Source organism: Lissotriton helveticus, chromosome 4_1 (assembly GCF_964261635.1).
Source record: "Lissotriton helveticus chromosome 4_1, aLisHel1.1, whole genome shotgun sequence".
Classification (NCBI taxonomy): Eukaryota; Metazoa; Chordata; class Amphibia; order Caudata; family Salamandridae; genus Lissotriton; species Lissotriton helveticus.
The window spans coordinates 1,029,243,287-1,029,268,347 of record NC_136063.1 but is presented as its reverse complement, the minus strand read 5'-3'; the positions used below and the strand labels follow the sequence as shown (position 1 = coordinate 1,029,268,347).

The following is a 25,061-nucleotide window of genomic DNA, read 5'->3' as shown; positions in this document are numbered from 1 at the left end:
AAACGGTTTACTTTCTGGAGGTGAGACATGAACGAAATGCGGATTTAAAAACGTTCTATATTTGTGGCGCTGTTCTAGAATGATACTAATTAAATCGGTACCTAAACCTTTCCATCTATACTGGAGTAACTCGTTCAGGACATCATGTAACGGACCTGGATCAGAATGTTGACCCTCATACAGCGTAATGAGGTGCTGGATCATATACATACCCACCAGTCGCTGCTCGGCTGGGGGCAGTTTCAGAAACATTTGTGCCACTATTTCGTCTGGAAAAGTGGTAGAATCAGTAATCCATCGGACTGCTGATCGGGCTAGTTCTTGTTCATGCATGGTACTTAATTCACTATAACCGATTCGTGATTTCAGAATGTGATCGGTAGCTTGAAATACTTGTTCTAGAGAACCTTGTTCTGGTGCTGGAAGAGGAACAGTTTTCTTGTGTTCTAGGCGTAAATGTCGGTCTGGAAATCTAGATTTACCTACATACGCTATTCTGGAGGTATTCTCGTCGTCTACCTCTTCAGTAGAAGAGTTGTTTTCCTTCTCGCTTACTTGTGCTGCTTTGCGTTTCTCGTGTAACCTTATTATTTCTTTACGTATTTTCTTGTACATACTCTCTATACTATTGAGTGTCTTGTGCTTACCCTCGGCTATATTATCACTCCACTTTGTCAGAATTCTCATTTCGGTCGGATCTTTAGTCGGGGAATCTTGTTCCCGTATTAAACAATTGATCAGAAACTTTAATAACATGAACTGGATCTCAGCTTTCCTGAGAGACATGACTTCACCAATACTTTCTGGATCTTGTCCTGTACGAATGAAACGATACATTCTGTCTAGATCTTCTTTCATATTCGGTAGGGTGACCAAATACTCGGACACCTGTCTTATACGTACGGAATATATAACCATACTATCCTCGCCTGGGACTGGATCATAACAGCATTCAGTAAGAAGTCGCCTGATTTCTGCAATAGTCTTATATTTAGGCGTACGCTGTAACGCACGTTCATGTAACTCGACTGCTCCTAAACGTCTACTTGGCGGCGGGGTACCAGGAGGACCTCCTCCCGCGGCCCCTATACTGGAATCGTCGACTGATACTCTTCGTGCTGGCAGAGTGACTGATGTGGCGGGAATTTGTACTACGGGCTGGGCCGGGGGTACCGTAGCAGGTACTGCAACAGGTGCCCCGGTGGCTGGAGGATCATGAATTACATTATTTACAGGAGCTGGCAGAACAGGATTTGCATATTCTGGGACTGTGTCGTCCAAATAGGACGAGAGAAAAATATCAGCTGCGGTCTGTTTGTGACGTAGCTTGGTCGGAACTAAGGGTGGCGGAAAATTACTGGATGCTTCCGGGGTTGCTTTTGGCAAGCCCTCGGCAAGAAGAGGATACATACCCTTAATGAGGGCATTCCTCTGTCTGTCTGACTGTTCGGTTTTAACTCGTTCACCTATTTCAATTAATTCCCTTTCTTGGGCTCTTTCTAAGGATTCTCTACTTAATTCTGACTTTCTGATTTCTTTTTCGGTTCTTTTATGAGATTCTTTGCGCCATAACTCGATGGCATCTTTCTGTGACTGTCTGGCTTTCTTTTTCCATAATGCTTCTTCTACTCGCATGATGCACTCGGCATCCCATGTACCCGATGCGGGCCATCTGTACTTTTCTTCTAACTGTTTGGTGTACTCCACCCACAAATCTAGATACAATATGGCACTTATGCCATGCTTTTGATACATAAAATGACCTGGACTGTCCCTAGGCGGGACAGGAACTGCTTCTTCTAACAGACCTTTTCTAGTTTTTAACTGACGTAATTTGGAAAACAAAGGCATGACTGAACTGTAGTCTAGACACAATACAATACACAATGAACACGATAATTACACCACTTTCATACCACGACATTGAAATACATGAATGACATTTAAAATAACAGTTTTGACAAAATACTACCTGGAATACTGAAAACAGAATACATGAATTTCTCGAGAACAGAACGGACTAGAACAGAAACTAGATGCACTGCTGAAACAGTACGAAACTTACCGGTCTCATAAAGAGACACGTCAGGACCCGCATCCACCTAAGTGGACACTTCGTGTTGGATCTGTGTACCCCAAACCCACGGACCAGAGACAATGCAATTGACCCTGTCTAGATACTACCCCAGTAACGGTACTCACCGGGCAGCAAGAAAGGAAGGCCTCGGACTGGACTGGACTGCTACGACGACGGACTACGAACTTCGGACTTCAGTTACGGGTGGGCCTCCGGATACCTCGGACCTTGGACTCTCGGCTTGGGCTCTGGTCGGGACTCGCCGCGTTCCTCCACCGCCTCGTCTGGATGCTGGACCGCAACCTCCGTCTCCTCCGTGGGCCTGAGGGATACTTGAAGCAGAAATATCTGCACGTGCACGGTATGGTTCCGTCACGGCTGCAGAGGGTCAGGGGGCTGGCGTGGCTTCTCCGGCGCGTGGGGAAAGGGCAAGTCCCTATTCGGGCGCCATTATGTGGTAAATAAATAAATAATACCTCTATTTTTGACTAGATATAACAATAACAGATAGCTCAATAAATAAGAGTCAAGATTCGAGGTAGTAGGAGTTTGCAGGTTTAATACAGCATAAGGACAGGAACAGGACAACCTGCACGGGCAAGATCTGGGATGGCTAGCCAACAGGGGGGCCCCGACAGCTGTCGGGCAGGATCTGGAATGAGCGCGCTGGCTTTTAATAACAATACACAAGTATATATACTAAAACAATTGCATTACAGTACATACAGTAGGTGTGACAGTGGGTGGAGTTAGCAACAGTCGCGAAAGATAAGGATGAAAGTGGGTGTAACAGGAGGCGTATACATAGACATGTGATGTAGACGTAACAGAATATGTCATAAATGGGGCGGAAACATGGAGGGGGCTACCTAAGGAGCCGGGACCTCTAACCTAGTGGTGCGCGCAAGCTGGCAATGACGTGTAACTAGGGAGAAGCTGGGGGCTATGACTTCTGCGCTAGAAGGAGAGACTGAAGTCTGGAGAGTCAGAGCGACATGTACCTAAACACTATCTAGTATCTGATGTTTAGAGAACATGTTGATAGAATCCAAAAGTTATCAGGGCAAAGGCTAACAGACACTAAGACTGGTGCATGCATTATTCTACATGTAGTGTGTGTTGAGGAATATTAAATGACCATAAATACAGTATTTCTCTTACATGGAGACGTAAAGGCTAGACGATGACTGAAACTATTGATGCGATTCAGTAACTTAGGAATGCAGAGAAGGAGAGCTGGACTGATAACTAGAATCATAACATACTCTTGGCAGACTGGCAGGCAGAGCCAGGCCGAGCCGGGCACTGTGAGGCAGGAAGTAAGTGAAGGGTCAGGGATACAGGTGGGGGCTGTATCGCTCCTCAGCGAGGGTTCTGGAGACAGGAGCTGAATCTGAGTCCGGGCCCTTTTGAGGCCTAGAAACGGGGATTTTACAATGAAATAACGTGCACACTGAGAAACGTGGCAACGTAGCTTTACATAGGCCTAATACTCGTAGCTTTCACGAGAACTGGAAACTGGCATACTAGAGATGGACACAACTGTAATTGCGTCTTTAATCGATCATGGGGAATACATATGCATATTAATCATGCACACATAACATAAGATGGGGAACACGTAGGGACACAGAACATGGCAAAATTTACTTTTCCACAATTGGACCCCCTGATGAGATGGCTAAGTATATGGGTCAGTCCAGAGCTAAAGCTTTATCAGATAGTGATTAATGATTACCAGTCCCTTGAGGGTGCATCTCATAACCCCTGGCTTAGCTATACTAATAATTTAGCAGTCAAATTGGGACACCAAGAGATCTTCAAGAATCCAAAGGTAATTGTAAAAAGAGATTTGCTAGGGGTAAAAAGTCACCTCCTTGTATACATGGTGGTGGAGAGAGAGGCGAGAGAATGTACTAAATCTTCAGAGAGGGCCTATATTCTGTGGAAAACTTGTATAGAAGTAGACTCTACTTAGTCATGGTCTCAAATCCCCACCATTGTTCTTTACTGACAAGATTTAGGTTTAACCTTATACATTGCTCTCTGGCTGTCCCGCAAGGCAAATATAAATAAGAAGAGCTGGATCCTTGTTCTAGTGCTAATTTTTCTCAGCAAGAAACGGTACACTTCATCATGTTTTGTGATCACTGCTGTACCCTAAGGTAGCGGTTTATAGTTCTTTTGTTAAGAAAAAATAAATTTGTGCAAGTAAACCCTGTATTATTATATCTGTATATGCTCCAGAGCCAATTGGTAGGTTTTGGTGTGGCAAGTTTTTTGGCGGGAGCCCTGAGAACTAGGAAAAAGTTATTTGGTTAAAATGGTATTTTAATTTAATGCTTATTATAAATTATACTGCATATGTTAAATCAGGCAGATTTCATAAAATGTTATTCTTTTTTTCCTATAAAAACTCTTTTTTATGAATGTACTTTTAATTAAAGTGATTAATGTGTAGGGATATTTATTTTAAGTGTTTTTTAACATTTTGGTACTGGGATTTTTATGCCTGCTTTTATTGTTTTAATTCACCAAATAAAGTATTTCTCACTGACTTACACTTTTGAGTACGTTTATTACTTCTTGGTTATTCATAAAATATGAGTGTAAACTTACTCCAAAAGAGTAATTTTAAGGAGTCCACCCAATTGAGTGGGGCTGGTGGCCATTCACAGCTGCAGGAGCTATTCACAAAGGTAATTTACACTTATGAGTAATTTATACATGTAATTTATGCTTACACGTGTGAGTAACTTTTCACTTGGATTTTGTGAACAGCCAAAAGTAGTAAAGTGAAATCATTGATATCAAGCAAGTTAATAATCCATATAATATTTACATTTTAGGAACCACTTAAAATTGATTTTTATTACTGAATTAGCAAGGTACGTTCTGAGTCAATTAATCCTTTTAGATGCCGAGATGTACGTTATCCAGTGTTTAGACCCTTAAAAGAACCCTATTGGCTCTATTTAGAACTAGGATGTAAACTATTGCAGAAATGGCAGGTCTGGGAAATAATATTACTGGCAGCCATTTCAACAACATTTCAAAGTTTTGCTTGATGGAAACATAGATAGGGGCTTATTTAGAGTGCCATACAGCCATCCTGCTCACAATGTCAGCGTAGGCTGTGGGCAATCCTTTCCTGGGGAAGGACCCCCACCTATATTTTGAGAACCCCATCAGGCAGGCGGAGGTGTCTGTGCCTTCAGTGAAGCCATGGAGCAGCGGCTGTAATTAAGGCACTGAACTTGGTTGAGTTGAGTGGATTCCATGTTTGATGCACCCACTCAGCAAAGGTTATGTTTTTGTTTTCCGTACAAAAACCACCGAATTGGAAGTTTGTTTTTAGAAAACAACTATCAATAACACTCAGGGAGGTTTCTCCCATCACCTGGAAGCCATTATGCACTTCCCATACAAACAGCGTCAGGATAAACATGGCAATCCCAGATAGAGAAACCAAATGATGGTCATCCAGCCCTAAATACGGTGGTGCAACCCACACACTCACCTGGGATGCCAGTGCTGGACGGGTTACAGGTGAAAGGTTTACCACAGCAGAACCAGCTCAGGCGTCACTTGTGTAAACGCTGTACTTCCCTCAGCTCAACATAGAGCAAGGAAACCAAAAGTTGGGTGAGAAGGGGGCATCACCACCTTACTGCGGTGCTCCTGCTCCACCAAGCCCTAAATTGCCCGACTTTAACCATCTGTCATTTTCACAAGTTCCCCTGGCAGACAAACGCAGTAAGACCGTAAGAGGCACTTGCAGTGATTCCAAGAGGGGTGCACAATTAGTGGAACCCCTCCCTTTGGTACCTCGTCAGCTCCATGAAATTACAAGTGTGGTTTATAGTGTTCATGATGGCACACAATGGTTGTGGTTTAAAACAGAAATGTAACTGAATGATGTTTAAAACGTGCAGTTTCAGAACACTATTCATATGTTCTTTCCAGAATAGCACTATGTAGTTAGTCTATAACTTCACAAAGAAGGCCGTCTGGCTCGCTCTACATCAAGCAAACCGTTTTCGCTTTTCTTTGAGACAGGCAGGCGGCACCAAGCTTTGAATCTCGGCTCTTGCAGGTAGGGACCCACCGGGAGGCCATTTTCTCATTAATTACATTCTGTGCGTCGGAGGTGGCTCTATGGTGCAGAGCCATCTGCTCACGCAGTTGTGAAATCTGGTCAGCGCTGCCGTGATTCCCATCACCTCTGCGGTTCATGAGGCTTAGAAGAGTTTAAGACGCTACCTGTGTCGAATATCAGATTAATCCAGCAAGAGATGAACACTGGCAGCAGCGAACGGGCTGAAAGACCTTATCTCGTGGCATACACGTCCCAGTGCCTGTGGACAATTGTTAATACGTAAGCGTGTGTTCGGAAAATAGAAAAAGATCCAAGTCTCTTAAGCTAATTACATTTCGTTCTGAGAAGTACTTCTGTTATTGTAAAAGGACCTCAGTTTAAATGGCAGTCCCCTTCATTATGTACATGAGCTCACTGATTCTGGCCATGTGTGCTGTGCTCAGTGTACATTCTCTATATATGTCTTCACACACAAAACGCCCATACTTTGACCTTGGAGGAACCTTGACCAGTGTCATCCAATTCACCAGCTACATTCCTGAATAATTCACTCCTTTCCCTGCCACTTCCGAGCTTGCAATTTAGGGCAAGGCGGGTGGATTGTTTCTTCTCCCTGTCAAGGCCTTAATTCCAAACTGAGAATTCGACGGAATGTGAGTGGTTGGTTCATTTCTGATTCCGGCTTTCGAAAAAGAAGAGTTTCAACAGCCTGATACTCAGCAAGGGCTACGATGTGCTCGGATTTCTTCCAAGTCTGTTAAATATCAGCTTCCTTGTCAAAGCAGCACCAGACAAGGGTGGGAAGAGAACATGGCGAATTAACAAGAAGAGGCTTGCACCAGAGTCGTCAATATCTAGTGGGAACTTGCCAATAATTAACTACACACAAACCAGAAAATGCCTTTTTGAATGCAGATATAACTATAAATGTAGCTCTGCTGACTGGAGTACATGAGCTTGTTCGACTGCTTTTTTATTTAGCAGAATCAGTGAAACTATTGTGCGTGATCCTATGCGAGAGAGGAGAAACATACAACCAGAAAGAGAACACGCATTGGCATAGCCAATAGGTCTCGCTTTTGGGACCTAATAAGTATTTAGTTATGGGGCACAATATCCTTGGTGCAACAACATCTACTGTTGCATGGCTAAACCCTTATAAGGCCCCAAAGGCGAGATCTATTGGCTATGCCAATGCTTGTTTGTAACGCAGCCAGTTTTCCTTAAAGGAAAACGAGGTGCTTTACAACAAGTCAAATAAAAAGATATCTTTTTATTTTTTAAGACCAGGCAGTGGTCCGTGGGACCACTGCCTGCTCTTAAAAATACTTTTGCAACCATTCACAAAGGGAAAGGGGGTCCCTGGGGGACCCCTTCCCATTTGCGAATGGGTTACCACCTACTTGAAGGAGGTGGTAATATGCGTATGTTTTACGACCGTATTCACGGTCACAAAACATTCATGCATACCGTTAGGATTCGGTATTTGGAAGGGATGCCCTAAACAAACCCCTTCCAAATACTGATTCGCAAAACAATTTTGCGATTCGGTAACAGGATCCCAAATTGGGGTTTGCTGCATCAGAAAAGTATTTTTTGCATTCGCAAACGGGCCAGTTCTGCGAATCGGCCAGTGTGCAAAGGCAAAAATGCTTGATGCATATGCTCCTAAATGCTTAGGAGTATCCTTTAAACGCTTGCCACCGACATAGGCTGTGACCGGCAGGTGGCAAGATCAACCCTCGGGAAGGCCTGCCAAGGCCGGTGAAAACTGAGTACCATGAAACCTAATTACCGCAACAGATGGTATTTTCAGCTACTACAACAAGCCAGAAGATCAAACGGATTAGTGCATCAACTCGCTGCTGCTCCGTTCATCTCTAGAACTAAGGAATACGAGTACAGGGGGCCTAATACTGAGTCCTGGTTATGGCTTTGACTGAATGCCTGCAGTAACCTGCGTCACGTGCAAAGCATGAAACATAAACACCCACAGTTTTCAAACACAAAAACTAACAATCTCTGGTGCTTGAAGAACATAAAAAAATAAGAATCCTAATACTTGAATCACCAGGTTTAAAAACAACAACCGCCATCAGATGATCCTTTTCGGTTAACACAAGGACTTGTAATGCTTTTCCTTGTCAGAACAAGCAACATTCCTCCCTGGAAGAGTTCAAGATTGACTTAACAAGCAACCTTGAATTAATATGAACCTGTGGTAATTAGTTATGGTGCATTTTATGCCACCATTTTCTGCTCATCTGTGTCATGACAGAGGGGGACCAGACATATGCAAATCAGCACTGGTCCTGCTCCCATAGAAAATTCCAGGCGAGCTTCTAGGCCACGTCCCTTCTCAAGAGGAAGAGAAGAAAGCCAGACCAGTTTCGGCCAGTGTCTGCAAGAGGCAGAGTGAGCCCCGGGCATAGCAAGCGAGGGCTTGTTGGATAGAATTGCCCCTAAAAGGGGTAACGGGATTATCTAAATACCAGGTGCACAACTCCTCTGGTTTAACATTCCTACCAACATGGCCAATTAATGAAATACAGAAGCAGCATGTACTCTGATAACAGAATAAAGCATCCACATTAATGCAATGCCAAGATATGGGCGGACAGACAGATGGACACAGATTGATATGAAATTCACACTGTGGTTAACAAGTATAAACCGGTCAAGTATGCCCAATAATAATGCTTAATGCAGAAAACTTTCAGGTAAAATGATATTCTGTACTTTAACAGACAACTTGGCTAAAAGTTCAGGGGCTCCCACTGCCAAGCGAAACACGTGTCAGCTGGATCTTTTATTATACATGTGTAAAACAAATCCAGGAAGCAGATCGAGGATTAATAAAGCAATTTTATAAACGTTATTTATGTTTTTCTCAGATACAATAAAAATACTTACAGCAATATTACATCAACAAATTCTTTTGGGAACCAAGGGCCAGATGTAGGAGCCCAAATACCGGTCGGTAACGGCCGATTTCGGCCGTTACCGACCGGTATTTAGGTTTTGCTATGTAGGGGGCTGAAAATTACAGGATCGGTAAAATTACCAAATCGGTAAATTACCGAATCGGTAAATATACCGATTCTGTAATTCCAGATGTAGCTGGCACTTTAAAGAGTGCCACAGGCCCTTTAGGAGTCGGTATTTACCACCCAATCCTATTGGATTTTCTTTACCGAAGCAAAAGCATGTTTAATGTCAAACCCCACCATGGCAGGACACCAAATTTAGAAGAGAAAAGGTAAGGCTCATATGTAATAAACAAACATGTTGTGGGGGAAATGAAAATTCCGTGAGCTGCCGCAAAGATTTAACGAGAACTAGAAAGAACTGCTGCTCACTGCCAAGCACCTTCCAGTGGCTTTGACAGCTCTCGCTACGGGCTACTGACATGAGGTCTGGTCTGTGCTTGTGCAGGATGGCACAGAACGCCAGGCCATCCCGGAAAGAAGTGGTCAAGTTGGTGATGTTCACATCTGGGTACCCCTCGCACTGCTGGCGGCACCACTGCTGCAAAGCCTTGATCGCTGCCATTCTGGGAGGGGGGCTCGTCCACTCACAGGGAAGAAAAGATCCATGGGCAGCCGGTCATTCAGGGAGCTAAGTCAGCCCCGAGCACAATGGGGCAACCCAGGAACATGTCAAAATGCAGCTACGAGCGCGGTGTCAACCCCGACAGTGAGCAAAGCCATCCTTCTGTAGATCCCGAGATCCTTACGGTGTGGGGGGACTCCAGACAGGAACTGGAACTTATGATCTTGGTTACTTTCTTGCAATATAAACACACTATAGGTAATAGGATGGCTTATCTCCAAAGAACTGGCACACGGTTCTGTTAAGAAGGTAGCTCTGCCCAGGAACCGGCATGTGTGATGGGCTATTGTACTGTTTCCTCTCTTACGATGCCTCTCGTACACGCTACTCAGCCCAAACTAAGCGGGAGGCTCCCAATCCTGCGCCTAACCCCGCGCGTCCAGACCGGAGATCCCAGCAGCTCCGCTGATCCTTCGTGTTTTCAAAAACTTCAGGAAAGTGAGAAGCAAAGGGGTGAAGCTTCCCAGGGACTCGATCGTTAGAGGAATTCCCCTTAGCAACGATTTGACATCACATGAAGGAGCCACCCCGCAAGTCCTATCAAGTCACGTCCTAGCTAGTTTGTGCGTCATCTTTTAGGTAGGTGCCCGAGTGGGAAGTGTGAAACTGAACTGTTTATAATCTGTGAGAATATTATAAGGACTGCAGGACGTCCAAAGAGGTGCTTTGCCGAGAAGAAGAGCTGCGAATACTCTAGGCGCCCACCTAGTGCCTACAGAGGGGTGCTGGAAATAAAACAAGCTTGAGCGGCAGGAGGGTGGAGGAGGGGGGCCTGATCTTACGAGAGCGATAATTGCTGCCAGATGGCGGCGCGGGCTCCCGCAAGTAGATCGCCTCACGTGCACGCGTTGCCATTGATGGCAATGGAACGCGTGCACGTGTTTGGCTGAAAAACCTTGGCGATCGGAAAAGGTCTTTGTGCCTTTGTAGCGCATGCGCACTGCGTAGGCGAGACCTAAAAATGGAAGAACAACAACACAGCATGAACAGTGGGTTGTCTAGATGTGGAAGATATTAGTTTATGCTCAAACTCATTTGAATAACTTAGTGAAAACGAAGGGTATATGTTCACATTTACTTTATATTCAAAGAAGCGGCATGGAAAATAATGGTGTAGCATAAAGATAGGCAATAAGAAAGACCCCACAAAATCCCAAACATTGGCTAAGATCTTAATGTCAAACAACTAAGGCCCGTTTTCACCATATTCCTAGAGTGAGCTACCTCTCCACATTCACAGAGCTACACAATTCAACACCCTTATGAAAAATGTACCCTTTATCTATATTAGGGAACAGAACCAGAGACTCTTAGCATCTTACCTATTGTCTCCCTTCCTGGGAAGTGTCACTTAAGAAGTCCTCAAGGGAGCCAGTGCCTTTTATCCAGAAGCAATGGTGTCAGATACACAAAATCTGCGGGGGAGACTTGAAATCCTTCAACCAGTACTGCTCTAGGTGCCTGCCCAGCAGGAATGGGGGCGTGGCTGGTCCAGATTCCGCACACAAAAAATGACTATGATACTTATTGATCGGCATGGCTGCTAAGGTTGAAGGAGTCTTTATAGTCCATCCCCCATCACTCTGAATGCTGTGTTGTTACATAACACTATACCATCATAATTCAATTTCATTAACAAAGCATAATATTTCAGTTTCAAGACCACTACTTCCACTTTCCTACAAAACAGTGCCCACACGGATGGGCAAGGGTACCATGGGAGCTCTCGTGGGTAAGAAGACCACAGTACATCTTTTTGGGACCAGGATTCATGATCCTGACGATAAAAAATGGAAAGCCATCAGTTTCAATTTTGCTAGTTCTGGTGTCACATTACCAACATCATAAGGGTAGATGAAGTGTATCACACTCACTTTCATCCTTGACTAAGGTAAGATTTGGCAATAGGAACAACCAGACAAGCTCTTGTAAAGCATCCTAGCTATGCGCTGAGATTGATTTCCTGATTTGCTGAGACAATTTCTGAAAATCATTCTGCCTATGTCAATTTAGAAATAAGGTCTCAGAAGCATCACGATATGCAGATTACTTTTTTAATAGATTTTTGCTTAGCCTAACAATTTTTTATGCCGGCATGCCTAACACAAAGGGCCATTAAAAGAAATCACTAGGGTCACTTTAGACAAAATTCTAAAATGGCTCAGGATTAGCCTTGAAATATCACAGATCATTCATAAATGTCCCCAATGACATGCAGTGTGCTTCTGCAGAAAATGTATTGCCCTTTGATCCCTGCCTCTGATGCTGGGAGAGTGGATGAGGACTTGGTGCTGTCTAGAGGAGAGGTGAACTGGCATTCTGTATATTAAGAACTGTGAGCTTTGATCTTATTGGGTACACATATGATAAGAAGCTGCTATATATGCATGTTTTTTCCTTTTATAAGTATGAGACCTGTGTCGACGGGAGAGCCTACTCCCTAGGGGTGGATAGTCGGGAGAGGGGAGCTGGAGTGCTTAAGCCTCGCACCCTTACCGGCAACCTAGGCTCTTGCAAAGCACAAGTTTGTGGGGGAAGCAGGAAATCGTAATATTACCTCTATCTTTTTTCTATTTTCTGCTTTGGGGTATAGGGTGCCATTCGCTGAGTCCCAGCTTGTCTAGACACAGATGGGATGGGTTGGTGGTACTGCCCAAGGGTAGGGGAGAGTTGAGGGAGAGGCATGATTTTAATATTGTGGTTTCGTTAGGAATGTTGGTTCTGCTTTCATTCCAAGAGGCAATGCCTGGTGATCTGACTGGGCCCCCTGTTGGTGGTATGAGTGAATTGAATAATAGATAATTCAATGGTGGTATGAGTGTGACCGTGTTGGTCCTGCAAGGGAGGGTGGACAGGTGATCTGTCATGTATGGCTGCCTCCATTAAAAAAGGGATTGCTTTGAATGTTCACAGATTAGCCAACTTTGAGAAACACAGGCTGTGGTTGCTTATTTGAAGCACTATGGAGTAGCTGAGGCGTTCCTACAGGACACCCATATCTGATATTACTGCATTCCCTTCCTGAGAAAGCGATGAAGGGGGAAAATCTATGCTACTTGCTACTCTGAATATGCACAGGGAACACTTACTTGAGTGGCTTCCAGAGTCCCCTTTAGGCACCTAAATCATATTGTGGATCTGGATCATTCTACATAAGACACTTGAAGGTCGGGAGATTTGTTTTATCACTGTTTCTGCTCCCAATACCAATTGTCCGGATGTCTTTAATGAGATGTCAGCAGTAGCAGCTCCCTATTTAGGTACAGCTGTGGTACTAGCAGGAGATTTCAATTGCGTTCTGGATGAGATGTTAGATTGAGAGCCTCCCCGACCCATACTAAACCCCTGTTCATCAGGACACTCCAGGATGTGCTAGATGGTTTTCACCTATGTGATGTCTGACATGAGCAACACCCTGGGTGATGCCGGTTTTCTTGTCAAACCCCGGCGATGAGCACAGTTAGCCGCTTTGATTAATGCTTATTTCTGCCAAAATGGTGCTGACACTCGTGGGCATTACCTATCTAACTCGATATCTTTCCTAACTTGCCGATCTCGTTGAGCCTCAGAGGTGCCCCTGGCGAACGGAGATACACTTGTGACACCTCAGTGCGGAGGCTTTGGCGGACCCCACATTTGCGGCAATGGTCACCGATACACTAATACACTACTTTGATGAGAATTGGGGTGCTCAACTGGGAAGCCATGAAGGTTGTGCTCAGGGGAGTGTGTATTAAAACGTCTTATTCGGTCGACCTGCAGTTGGAACAGGATCTCTGTGCCCAAGAACACAAATGGAAGTGGCGCTCCCTTGTGACCCTCATAAATTACCCCAATGGCTTGAAACGCCCATGGCACTGCTGGAGGACCCACCCAGGTTGAAGAAGCATAGCTATATTGCATTTCATCAGTGACTGCATATGAGGAGTGATAGGACGGGCCCGGTTGGTCCGACGTGTGGCCCCTGTCCAGCACTTGCGTGCAGATATAGGCCTCTTTTGTTAATGGCCCAAACTCGAAATATCATCAATTAGTACCCTGTCTGGAAAATGTGTTGAATTTAATGGCCAACCGTTGCTTAAAACGAAATGACGAAAAAACAGAATGGATGATCCTAGGGAATACCCCTTGCCCTAGGCCTGTGATAAGCTGGCCGAAGGGCATGGGAAATCCTCTAGTCCCCAAATCCTCTATGGAGAACCTGGGTATGTGACTGGACAAAGCACTAACAATGGACGATAAAGCTAACAAACTAGTGGCCACATGCTTTGGCGTTCTTAGAATGATCTGGAAGATCATAAGCCTAAAAACAATTGTGATTCAATCCCTGGAGACGTCCCGCCTCGATAATGGCAATTTCCTCTATTTAGGCTCACCAAAATATGTCTCAAATAGACTGCAGGTCTCACAAAATGAGGCAGCCAGGTTACTACTCAAAATCCCAAGATACGAATCAGTAAAAGCGTCTCTGAAATTGGTTCACTGGCTGCTCATTTGATGCCAGGGTTAAGTTTAAATCACTCTGCCTGACTCAAAATGCAATGAATGGTAGGGGCCGTCAAAAAATCAGAGACCTCATCTCCCCATATAATCTGACAACATATCCTAGGTCTGCACAAGACCATCTTATGAGAACCTCAAGAACTAAGAAATCAAGATGGGGAGGCAGATCTTTTTCACACGAAGAAGCTTTATCAGGAAGAAGCTTAAGGCATAGTTGTTCTCACTGTAACCCCAATGGTCCACCCTCTGTTACAGCACTCTTATCCAGCGCTAAGAAGCCCTTGGGCAGGCATGCGCTTTACAAACCCAAAACATAAACTAGTACATAAACTAGTGCATACGGAGCACGCGATTAATGGGGGAGTTCCATTACCGTCTTAGTAGGGTGTACACAGAATGAGTACTCCCCCTATTGGAGGACGTGCAGGGTTTTATAGTGACCACCGATCTCCTGGGCCTTGTCCCAGAAATTGCAGAGGCTATAGATGCCCCGATTACTAAAGAAGAGATCTTTTCTGTGATCTGACACCTTAAGCTTACTAAAACCCCTTATAGTGATGGTTTGCCTGTGAGATTTTATCATAAGTTTGCAGCAATGATGGCGGACCGGCTTCTAGAGTTTTATAACAAGGACCTGGATACTGGCTCTTTGCCAGCCTTCATGCGGGAAGCCCTAATGGCCATGATACCGATACCTGGCAGGAACCCTTCATTTGCTTCATTGTACAGGCTGATATCACTCTTTAATACAGATGTCAAAGTTCTAAGTGGTCTATTGGTGGCTCGTCTAATTTCCCAGTTGCCCCTACTTGTACATTCACACCCATCGGGATTCATCCTGAGGCGCAGTACAGTTCACAGTATGCGGTGCCTGGCACATGTTTAGGATGCCCTGCGGTGCTTGACAGAAGATTTTTCCCTAGCGCTCTTTTATATAGAGCAGTCATTTGAAAATTAGTCTTATTTATGCAAGTGCTTCAACAAATAAGGTAGGGGCCTGGAATTATATAATGGGTTTGCTTGCTCTATTCTCCACCTTATGCTAGGGTGTGGTCAGGGGAATGATCTCTGGACCATTTAAGCTGCATAAGGGGACCTGACAGTGGTGCCCTTTGTCACCACTCTTGTTTACCGTCGATATGGAGCCACAGGTGGAGATGCAGTGTTGTAGGATGCACCTGTGGGGTATATCTCTAGGAGAAACCAAACATGTGGGCTCCCCCTATACCGAAGAAATTTAGTATATATCAGTAACCAACTTAGTCGGCACCCATTCTGCTTAAGGTCATGCAGGCATGTGGGAAAATCTCAGGCCTTTGTAACAACCCAGATAAATCTAAGTTGTTCCCCCTGGGGAGACTGGTGGGCGACGAGTTGCCTGTGGTAGGGTTTCCCTGGGTGACATCTGACATCCGCAATCTGGGGGTTCGTCTGGTTCACACTGCCCCAACATACTTAGATCTTTATATTGGAAGAGTGGTGGAGGGGATACGGGCCTCGATCAGGTTTCGGAGGGTACTGCCTCTGTCTCTTATGGTCAGGATTGTGATAGTGAAAATAATAATATTACTGCACTGTCTCTATGCCCTACAAAGTACTTTCTATGTGATCCCCAGGCATGATATTCAAACCCTAAACCGTTTAATAGTGAACCTCATCTGGAGCTCCAGGTGCATAAGGATTAAACTTGCCACTCTACAGAGAACGTGGAGTGGGGAGGACTTGAGGTTCCCCATCGGGAATTATATTATACTAGCAGCCCGTCCCGACGTTGTCCGGGAGCAATTAGGCTTCAGGGCCCCCGCCCGGCCGACGTTGTCCGCGGGTCCCCCGGAGCCTTCCTCCATATATTGCAGTATTATACCTCTATGTTTACTTTGTACGCTTTTGTAACCTGCACACGTCACTTTTTCCTCCTGTAATGCAGTATTATACCTCTGTTTACATTGTACGCTTTTGTAACCTGCACACGTCACTTTTTCCTCCTGTAATGCACCGTTTGGCTCACTTTTGTAATGCACCGTTTGCTTCCTCTTGTATTTTGTTGGCTCACGATTGCCATTTTTGCTTCATTTAATGTAACGTTTGCTTTTGTATTTTGCCGCCGCTCACCGCTCCTAAATAAATAAATAAATAACCTACCTCATCCGCCGCTCACCGCTCCTCCCCGCCTGTCCACCGCTTCTCACTGCCTGTCCGCCGCTACTCACCGCCTGTCCGCCGCTCCTCACCGCCTGTCCACCGCTGCTCACCGCCTGTCCGCCGCTCCTCACCGCCTGTCCACCGCTCCTCACCGCCTGTTCGCCGCTCCTCCCCACGCTCATGTCCACCGGTCCTCTTCGCGCTCCTGTACGCCGCTCCTCCCCGCGCTCCTAACGTCAGCACGCACGTCGCGGCCGGCGCTTCTTCCAAGGGACTACTTTTTTTTTTGGGGTACATTTTTGAAATTACGTATATTTATTAAGTTTATATAGCCTATGTCCATCTGCACACCCTGCCGATTACAACGATGTATCGGGTGTGTGGATTGGCACTGTGGTTCCTGAGTTTACCCACCTCAAAGGTTCAAAGTTCTTCCTTTATAATAGTAGTATAGATAGTGGCTCCGCTGCAGCACGCGGTCCATTAGCTGGATGATCCTGACAAATGGGAGATTAGAAATAAAATATCCCTTGGAAAATAATTAGGAAAAATAGTACAATAATCCGATCAGCCTATTAAATCACACAATTGTTCTATCCCCTATATCAGACCCCTACCTCGTTCTTAGAGGCTATCTATGAAACAACACCCACATTTATCACAAAAGCTACTTTATTAAAATCATTTGTATACAATGGTTTTAACATAAAACACTTCACAAAATATATGTGACACAATCTTTTTTGACAAAAACACAGGTCATATAAAATACAAAGAGATTAAAACATCATACAATACTAAATTTCATAAACAAAGAGAGAAAAGAAGGTTTGACAATACAATTTGTCATTCATACAGCATATCAATTGGGACAGGTTAATCACTAGGCCTTGATGTACTAAATCTTACAACATTTACAAGACCAAGTTTTCCCGTAGATTCTGCTACCAATAGCATTGATGCGTTTCAATGGCTTCTTGTTAACATTCCATCTTTTTCAAGACCAAAGTTAATTCAAGTCTCTCTGTATATTTCATTATATAGTCACTGTAAACATCCTGTATGAGACAGATATGAACAAAAAAAGAAATTTTGTTTAAAAAAAACACCCTATTTCACACAGAATAATATATTATATCACGTGTTGCTCGTGTCTTTCAACCTTGACATTGATATCAGAAGACTTAAATAATTACCACATAATTCTTATGGTTAATTGTGAGAAACCTTGTAAGATTATCTCATTCCTTAGACGCAATATACCGTATAATCTTTGTAAAGTATGTCAGCATTGTCACCTTCATTTTTTTCACAGTACCTAGACTATTCTCTGCACTGGATATACATGTTTATTATTCTCATGCCATCACTACCCAATATTCAATCCTACTTGAGTGTGACCCATATCAGCTTGTATGTCTCCTGACGCATATTATTACTTGTTATTACAATAGCGGTCTTATACGCCTTGCCTCATTTGGATAGTATGTCAACTAGACCCTAAGCCAAGACCAACAGTTATTGTTTCAGGGCTAGAAAACTGTTTATAAAGCATTTTTGATAGACCTTTCATCATCTGGTAGCTCCATATGCTTACTTATACCATTTTGTGCAAAAAGCAGTGTTATAATTTTTTTCTTTCTTTTTTTCTTTAGTATTTCTTATTGATCACAACCTAACTTGGTTTTGGCAGTTTTATTTTCTCACCTGATCGTTATAGGTACCAAGCCCCTCTGTTAGTTGTCGCAGGTCTGAGCCGTTTGTCGACCATTCATAAACTGCAATATTTCCCCTTGGTTTGATTCACCTGAAGAGAAAGAATTACAGTTCACTAAACTTGTTGCTCTGTACCTATATGGTGTCACTATATTATTTGCGAAGCAAGTCCTACCTCATTAATGAATCAAGGCTCACGACTTGCTTTCGTGAACAGCTATATGTTCCAAAAAGCATTACAAACATTGTAGACCCTTTGCACTTATATAGGCCTGGAATAAACAGAAAAACTCTTCACTAAACTCATATTTTAGCATAGGGATGATAATTTGCTCGTTTCCTCAAGATCCATTGAATGGCAAAAATTCAAAAAATGAGCTTGAACCAATAAAAACCAAGATGTCAACTCCATTTGCAACCAAAAGTGCCTGCAGCATGGCTGGGCTAAAGATGGATGTGATGCTTAAAGTATTTATTTTTATAAACAACTCAAATCAATCTGACAATCCAGATTTACTAACTATTAATTGGAGATTGTAGCATTACTTTAAATTAGAATGTTTTCAACAACAGAAATGCTGAAAGTTCACCATATTTATAGTCAGATGTAATAAAAAAACTCCCATGGAGAAAAGGTTTAGCAGAGATGTACTATTCAAGGTTAAGCCGAAACATTACCCAATTTGGATGAGACAACCATCAATGAATGTTAGAGCACTTTTTACCAAAGGCCAAAACTGTCATCATGTCAATATTCACAATTAGTTTATTATTGATACAGCAAGTCTGGAAGGCCGTACATTTTTGAAGGTTGTCTTCATAATGCAGACAGCACATATGTTCATTTTCTATCTTAGGTGTAATAATGCATGACTCTAGAAATCTACGAAGTATAGATGAAATGGGACTGTTGCAACAATGCATCACTGTTTTGTTAACAGTGAAGTTGTGAAATGAAAGACCACTAGAGTAATTCTCTACATGCCTCATACGCCGAGGATGGCGAAGTTGGTTGCTTGGGTGAGGGGAGGCGTGGGATGTGTGCATTTGGAAGCTTCGTTGGAGAGAAGTCCGATTACTCAATGGGACCGAAGGGAATATTGCTTCAGGGCGGTAGGGAGTGAGCAGTGGCTGTTCCCAGTAAGGAGCAACTGTTCGGTATCAGTTGGGAGGAGTCATAATAACGTCCTCAAACGGCACGATCGCCGATTCCATAGATTAAGCAGTGGCTCAATATCGGGATTCTGCAGAATCTACCACCTTCGTCATCCTCGGCATATGAGGCTCTAAATTATTAGGCATGCATTCTATGTCCTGATGATGATCCGCCTATTTGTTCGCTGGATCGAAAGACCATTGACACTTTGAAACACCTTATACACCAAAAACTTTTGTTTACTAAACTGTAAAGGTGTATTATGCGATTTGTTCTTTTTTGTCACTGTTTATTCTCTTTGTACAACAAACCGAAAAGCTTTGCCTGAGCCCCCTGTTTGTTCCCCCCCATGTTTTGTATTCTATTGATTAAGTAGGGCACAGGCTTGTGCCCCACTTTATGTATTGCTTTGTGATATTATCGCCATTGCCTAACAAGTAAATATCAGGCCTCTTTCCGGCTGGACATGTCCACTTAATATAGTAACGACTGAGTCTATTTATTGTTTGCATATTTCCCTTCTCCGGGGACCACTGTGTTTAAAAGAATTGACTCCAAAGTCCCTGGTCGACTTCTTTGGGTTCCCTTGTTGCTTTAAAATCCATTTGAAACCCTAGCACCGTTGCTATGCCCATCCACTCTCTCCAGGCTGATGTCAATCTCCTCCTTGTGTTTTAGGGCAAGGAATTCCTCCCCCAGCGAGCACATGCGCAGAAGGACAAAGATTTTTATTTTCAGTTGTTTCATGGAGGAGTACCAAGCAGTGAGCGTCTTCTCCATGGAGTTCATTCTCTCCCTTTTGTATCATCCCCAGTGCTGGCAAGGCAACACCCCCTATGCCCCTTAATGCCATCCGTGGCCGCTTATTGCCTCTAAGTTAATTCTAACTGCTCTGCGCCATGCTACCAGAGGGTTGAGAACAGGTTAATTGAGGGTTGGCTTTTGCCTCCCCCTGGCAAAGATTGCAGCTGCTGCTAAAACAGGCTTCACACCCCAGTCAACCAACAACCCGATTTTTTACAGTTTGGCCCTGTGAAAACTGTAGGTAGAACCTGGTCTGTGAAACTTAGAGGTTATTAAGGTTTTCTTAAGGCACTTTCGTGGTGCAAAGCCAAACAAATCATTGCGTCGATTTACTTACCATTATGAAAGCCTTCCGGTGCGGCCAAAGAAATAAGCAACGCTGCACGGGCGCCCACACTTGGTTTAGTAAATCTAGGCTTTGCTGGGTAGATTTTGAAGACTTCCAAATAAAAGTCCAAAGACTGACCTGACTGTAGACAAGTCCAGTTTCTCAACTCAAGAAAGGATCATTTCCTCCAATGTATTGAGCAAGGTGATTTCTCCACCTTTCTTGCACATGTAACTTTATACAACACTCTTTATGCAATCATGTCTGGGGTGTGGTTATCAATAGTGTGGCACAACCAGTGGCACCGGTCCCAGAGCCCAAGGGAGCTAATTCTCCCCCCAATAAAATCAGACTTTTACTTTCTGACCAGTGGACGAAGGGGAATGTTCCTTGCTTGCATTAGGGTGCATGGAACCCTTGCTAAAGCACAGAATAAGGTAAGCAGGTGGAGGTTCATGTTTATCTCATCTATTTTTTTTCTTTATCTTGTACAGGATCTTTATCATCAGTCATACGACTGTGTTTGTGTAATGTTCGCCTCCATTCCTGATTTCAAAGAGTTTTACACCGAATCTGATGTCAACAAGGAAGGCCTGGAATGCCTAAGACTACTCAATGAAATCATTGCTGACTTCGATGATGTAAGTGACGAAATAGGAAGTTTTGCAACATTTTATTATATAAGGATGCCTTTGTTTGATTTGTTGGTCTTCGAACTTTGATGTTGTATAAAGACACGTGACCTTAATTTGCTTTGGGAATTAGCATTATTATATCCCGTCTAACTTCGTGAGTAGAGCTCTGCTGATTTCCCCAAGGGTGATCCTGTCCAGACCTGTACTCCGGGGTGGGGCGAAAGAAAAGGGCGTGCCTTAGCCTCAGGCTTCTTGTTTTCCCCGCAGCCATTTCTGAAGAAGGATATTCACTACTGCAACGTGACACAGACAGGGGAGAATGTTTCCTCTGCCAGTGTCATACCGCAGTAGTTCTTAATAACAAAATCTTTTTGGAGCAAAACGGTTCTGTACAAAACACAATTAAAATGCAACAGTCAGTGCTTAATTTCAGGCAGTGGTTGCTGGTGGGGTCCACTGGCACTCGTTTTAGGGGACTGACTCTTATTTTCCCTCATCAAGTACTGATGAGGGAAAAAGGAGGGGAAAACACATAAAGTGAAAAGACAGAGGAAGAGATAGCAGGGACAGCAAGTGTGGGATAAAGAAGCAGCAGTTACTAGTAGTGGATTAAAGAGGCACAAGGTGAATTCAAACTATGCAGCCTTCATATTTGGTGCGCTTATTTTTAATGGCATTGTTGGAGTAGGGCCTTAGGCACCGGCACTCAATATTTTACAAATCAAGCACTGGCAAAAGTAAATAAATAAAAACACTTATAAGTAGCACAATGTTTATTGTATTTATGAGAAATGACTTCGCATGTCAGCTATATTCAGGGGCATATTGTATACTTTTGTCGTCCAGCAGGGACCTCCATCGATTAGAAGGATCGCTGCTTGGACCAAGGCATGTATATGTCCATGAACTGGTTTGATTGAGTGCTGTGTGCTGACACTTAACAAGTAAAAGCACAATTTACAGGAATGTCAATGTTCTCACCACATTTTGTGTGACACTACTTGCTATCTGCTAAGTATTGGCACATGAAGGCGAAGGGGTTGAAGGCGAGTAGGATATCCATCAGCCCTGGTAACAATCCACAATGTATTTATTGTCTTGAATCCCTGATATGAAACCTATATTTGGGTCTGAAGCCAGTTCAAAAGTTCTCAGCTCCTATAGGCTCTCTATAACAGGCAGAACCTTCAACTTAAGGGCAACCACTGCTGTTGCAGGTCTACTCTGCATAAGAGTCCAGAGCCCTAGGCATTTAATATGGACTACTTGTGGTCCAGTGAGGTAATTGATATGTTTCATTTTTAATAGTCCAACCAGCAATGTATTTGCGATAGCTCTAAATTGCGGAACAGATAAAATAAATGTATGGCGTTTTCCTCTATGCTGCACCTCAGTTTTTTTGTACGGTGAATGATTAACTGTTGTTCCTTCCTAGTTGTTATCTAAACCGAAATTTAGTGGAGTTGAAAAGATCAAGACGATTGGGAGCACATACATGGCAGCCACCGGACTGAGCGCAACTCCAAACCAAGAATACAGCCAGGTATGCTATTTTTGTTGGTCATAAGCTGTGGAATAGCAACACTATTGGCATCAGTAGATGTTAGGCATATAGTTGGAGTCTAGCAAATCCACAATGCACTCAAACAACGCGCTGTACAGAAAGAGTTGAAGCGGCATTGGCAGAGGTCTAAACAGAGACTAGCTTGTGATTCAGCACTGGACCAACCTCCTACTATTAATATATTTTTTTTTTATGCGACTGAGAGGTGGTGGGGGTTAGCACTTGGTCAAACAGGAAAACAGCAACAACGCTGATTTTACCATGCAATACCATTACATTGCATGCATTACAACGCATGCAATGTGAAAACGCGTAGCCATCACTACGCACACCATTACATCCCATGCGCTTTTACAACGCATGCAATGTAATGGCTATCCACGTTGTTGTGAGAAAACTGAGGCTGTTTCCTCGGAACGCCGTGCACCGCAGGAGAGAGGAACCACGAGGAGAGTGAGGTAAGGGGGATTGCGCTTAGGGTGGCGGTTACTTTTGTTATAGTGTTGTAATGTTTGTGTAGTGTAGTGTTTTAGGGTTTAGGGTAGTGTCGGGGGGTCGTGCAGGGTAGTGTTTCAGTGTAGGGTCCGGACTGGGGGTAGGGGCAGGGTCGTGCTGGGCATAGTGTTTTTAGGGTTTAGGGTAGTGTTGTAGTGTTTGTGTAGTGTTTTAGGGTTTAGGGTAGTGTTGTAGTGTTACCCGGATACCACATCTCAGCAATAGGACGCTCGGACCCTGTGTGCACCCTTCACATTCAGCCGCCCTTTCAGGACGCTAGTGGCCCTGTTAATTTTTGCCGACACCAGGCAATTGTTCACCACACGCTCTCGAAACGCGTGTTCAAGGCGGACATCATTTCAACCGTACCTTTCATTCCATCGATACCTCCTCCTTGTAGCCCTACAGCCCTGATGAGTCACATCTCCTTCACGGTGTGACGAAACACGTGTCGGCTTGCTACTCCTTCACTGTACTGTCCACTATTTGACTTATAAAGACTTTTTTCACAAGAAATTTGAATCTTACGCTTCTTCCTTTTTTAACCTTTACTCTACATAAGTAGTTAACGTAGTCCGCACAATCGGACCATCTACCAAACGTGCGTGTGCACAGGAACCACTTCTCAGTACATTTGATCTAGATTTGTCTAGACCATACTTAGGGGCCTCTTTTCCGAAGGGTTTGTGTTCCCCTATCCTGTGGCACCGTGTGCTTACTGCACACTATTCTCAGCTACGGTATCATACTGCGCAGAGCGCCACTACTTCCTACTCCCCAACACAAACCCAGTCTCCCGCCGGAATTTTGTGTAGTGAAGTGTTTTAGGGTTTAGGGTAGTGTTGTAGTTTTTGTGTAGTGCAGGGCTTTAGGGTAGTGTCGGGGGGTCGTGCAGGGTAGTGTTTCAGTGTAGGGTCCGGACTGGGGGTAGGGGCAGGGTCGTGCTGGAGGTAGTGTTTTAGGGTTTAGGGTAGTGTTGTAGTGTAGTGTTTTAGGGTTTAGGGTAGTGTTATAGTGTTTGTGTGTTTAGTGTTTTTGCGTTTAGGGTATTGTAGTGTTTGTCTAGTGTGGTGTTTTAGGGTAGTGTCGGGGGGGTCATGCTGGGTAGGGTCATGCAGGGTAGTGTGTCAGTGTAGGGACCGGACTGGGGTAGGGTCGTGCTGGGGGTAGTGTTTTAGGCTAGTGTTGTAGTGTTTGTGTAGTGTAGTGTTTTAGGGTGTAGGGTAGTTTTGTAGTGTTTGTGTAGTGTAGTGTTTTAGGGTTTAGGGTAGTGTTTGTGTAGTGTAGTGTTTAAGGGTAGTGTGGGGGGTCGTGCAGGGTAGTGTAGTGTTATTGTAGGGAGAGGACTGGGGGTCGGAAGAGGGTTGTGCGGGGGTAGGTTAGAGTCACTTACCTTACAAACTTTAAGCACAAGTATTGCTTTACCACGCATACCTTTGCGTTGTAATGGCATGCGTGGTATTGTTATGCGATGTAATGACATACATGCGGTCAAACATATATACCCAACGGTGTAACCCATTTGGCTGCACAATAAGAACCAGGAATCTGCAAATAAAGTAAAGAAGATTTATTACAAGTTAGTAGTTAGGTTAATGTAAATCAATCTCAATACAATGCTGTAAAGGCACAAAATAACAACTGTATAGCCATCCCTCCTAAAGAAGTTCAGGCGCATCGGTATGAGACCAGCAAGAAGTTCAGTCACAGCAATACAAAGAATTAACAACAGAAGCTGATGCTCAGAGGAGAATCTTCGATCTTCTCTCTTAAACATGAGTATTATCCAAAGTCCTCAAATCTAGAGTCTAAAACTATTAAATGTGATTTAATCTAAAGGAGTCTCAAAAAGTTGGGACATTTTAGAAGCTCAGTCAAGCATCGTCTAGGGATAGGGAAGTAAGTGTTTGTCTAAGTCACACTCAGCAAA

The 25,061-nt window shown here is 43.9% G+C and overlaps 1 protein-coding gene across 2 annotated transcripts in view; it reads left to right on the top strand.

The window, feature by feature from the left end:
• ADCY2 (adenylate cyclase 2) overlaps window positions 1-25,061 on the top strand; it is a 1,840,236-nt gene that overhangs the window by 1,669,957 nt on the left and 145,218 nt on the right. For both annotated transcript variants that reach the window (XM_078687629.1, XM_078687630.1), the window contains exons 18-19: window positions 20,932-21,078; window positions 22,508-22,615. In XM_078687629.1, coding sequence (XP_078543755.1) covers window positions 20,932-21,078; window positions 22,508-22,615 — 255 coding nt within the window. The remainder of the gene's footprint in view (window positions 1-20,931; window positions 21,079-22,507; window positions 22,616-25,061) is intronic.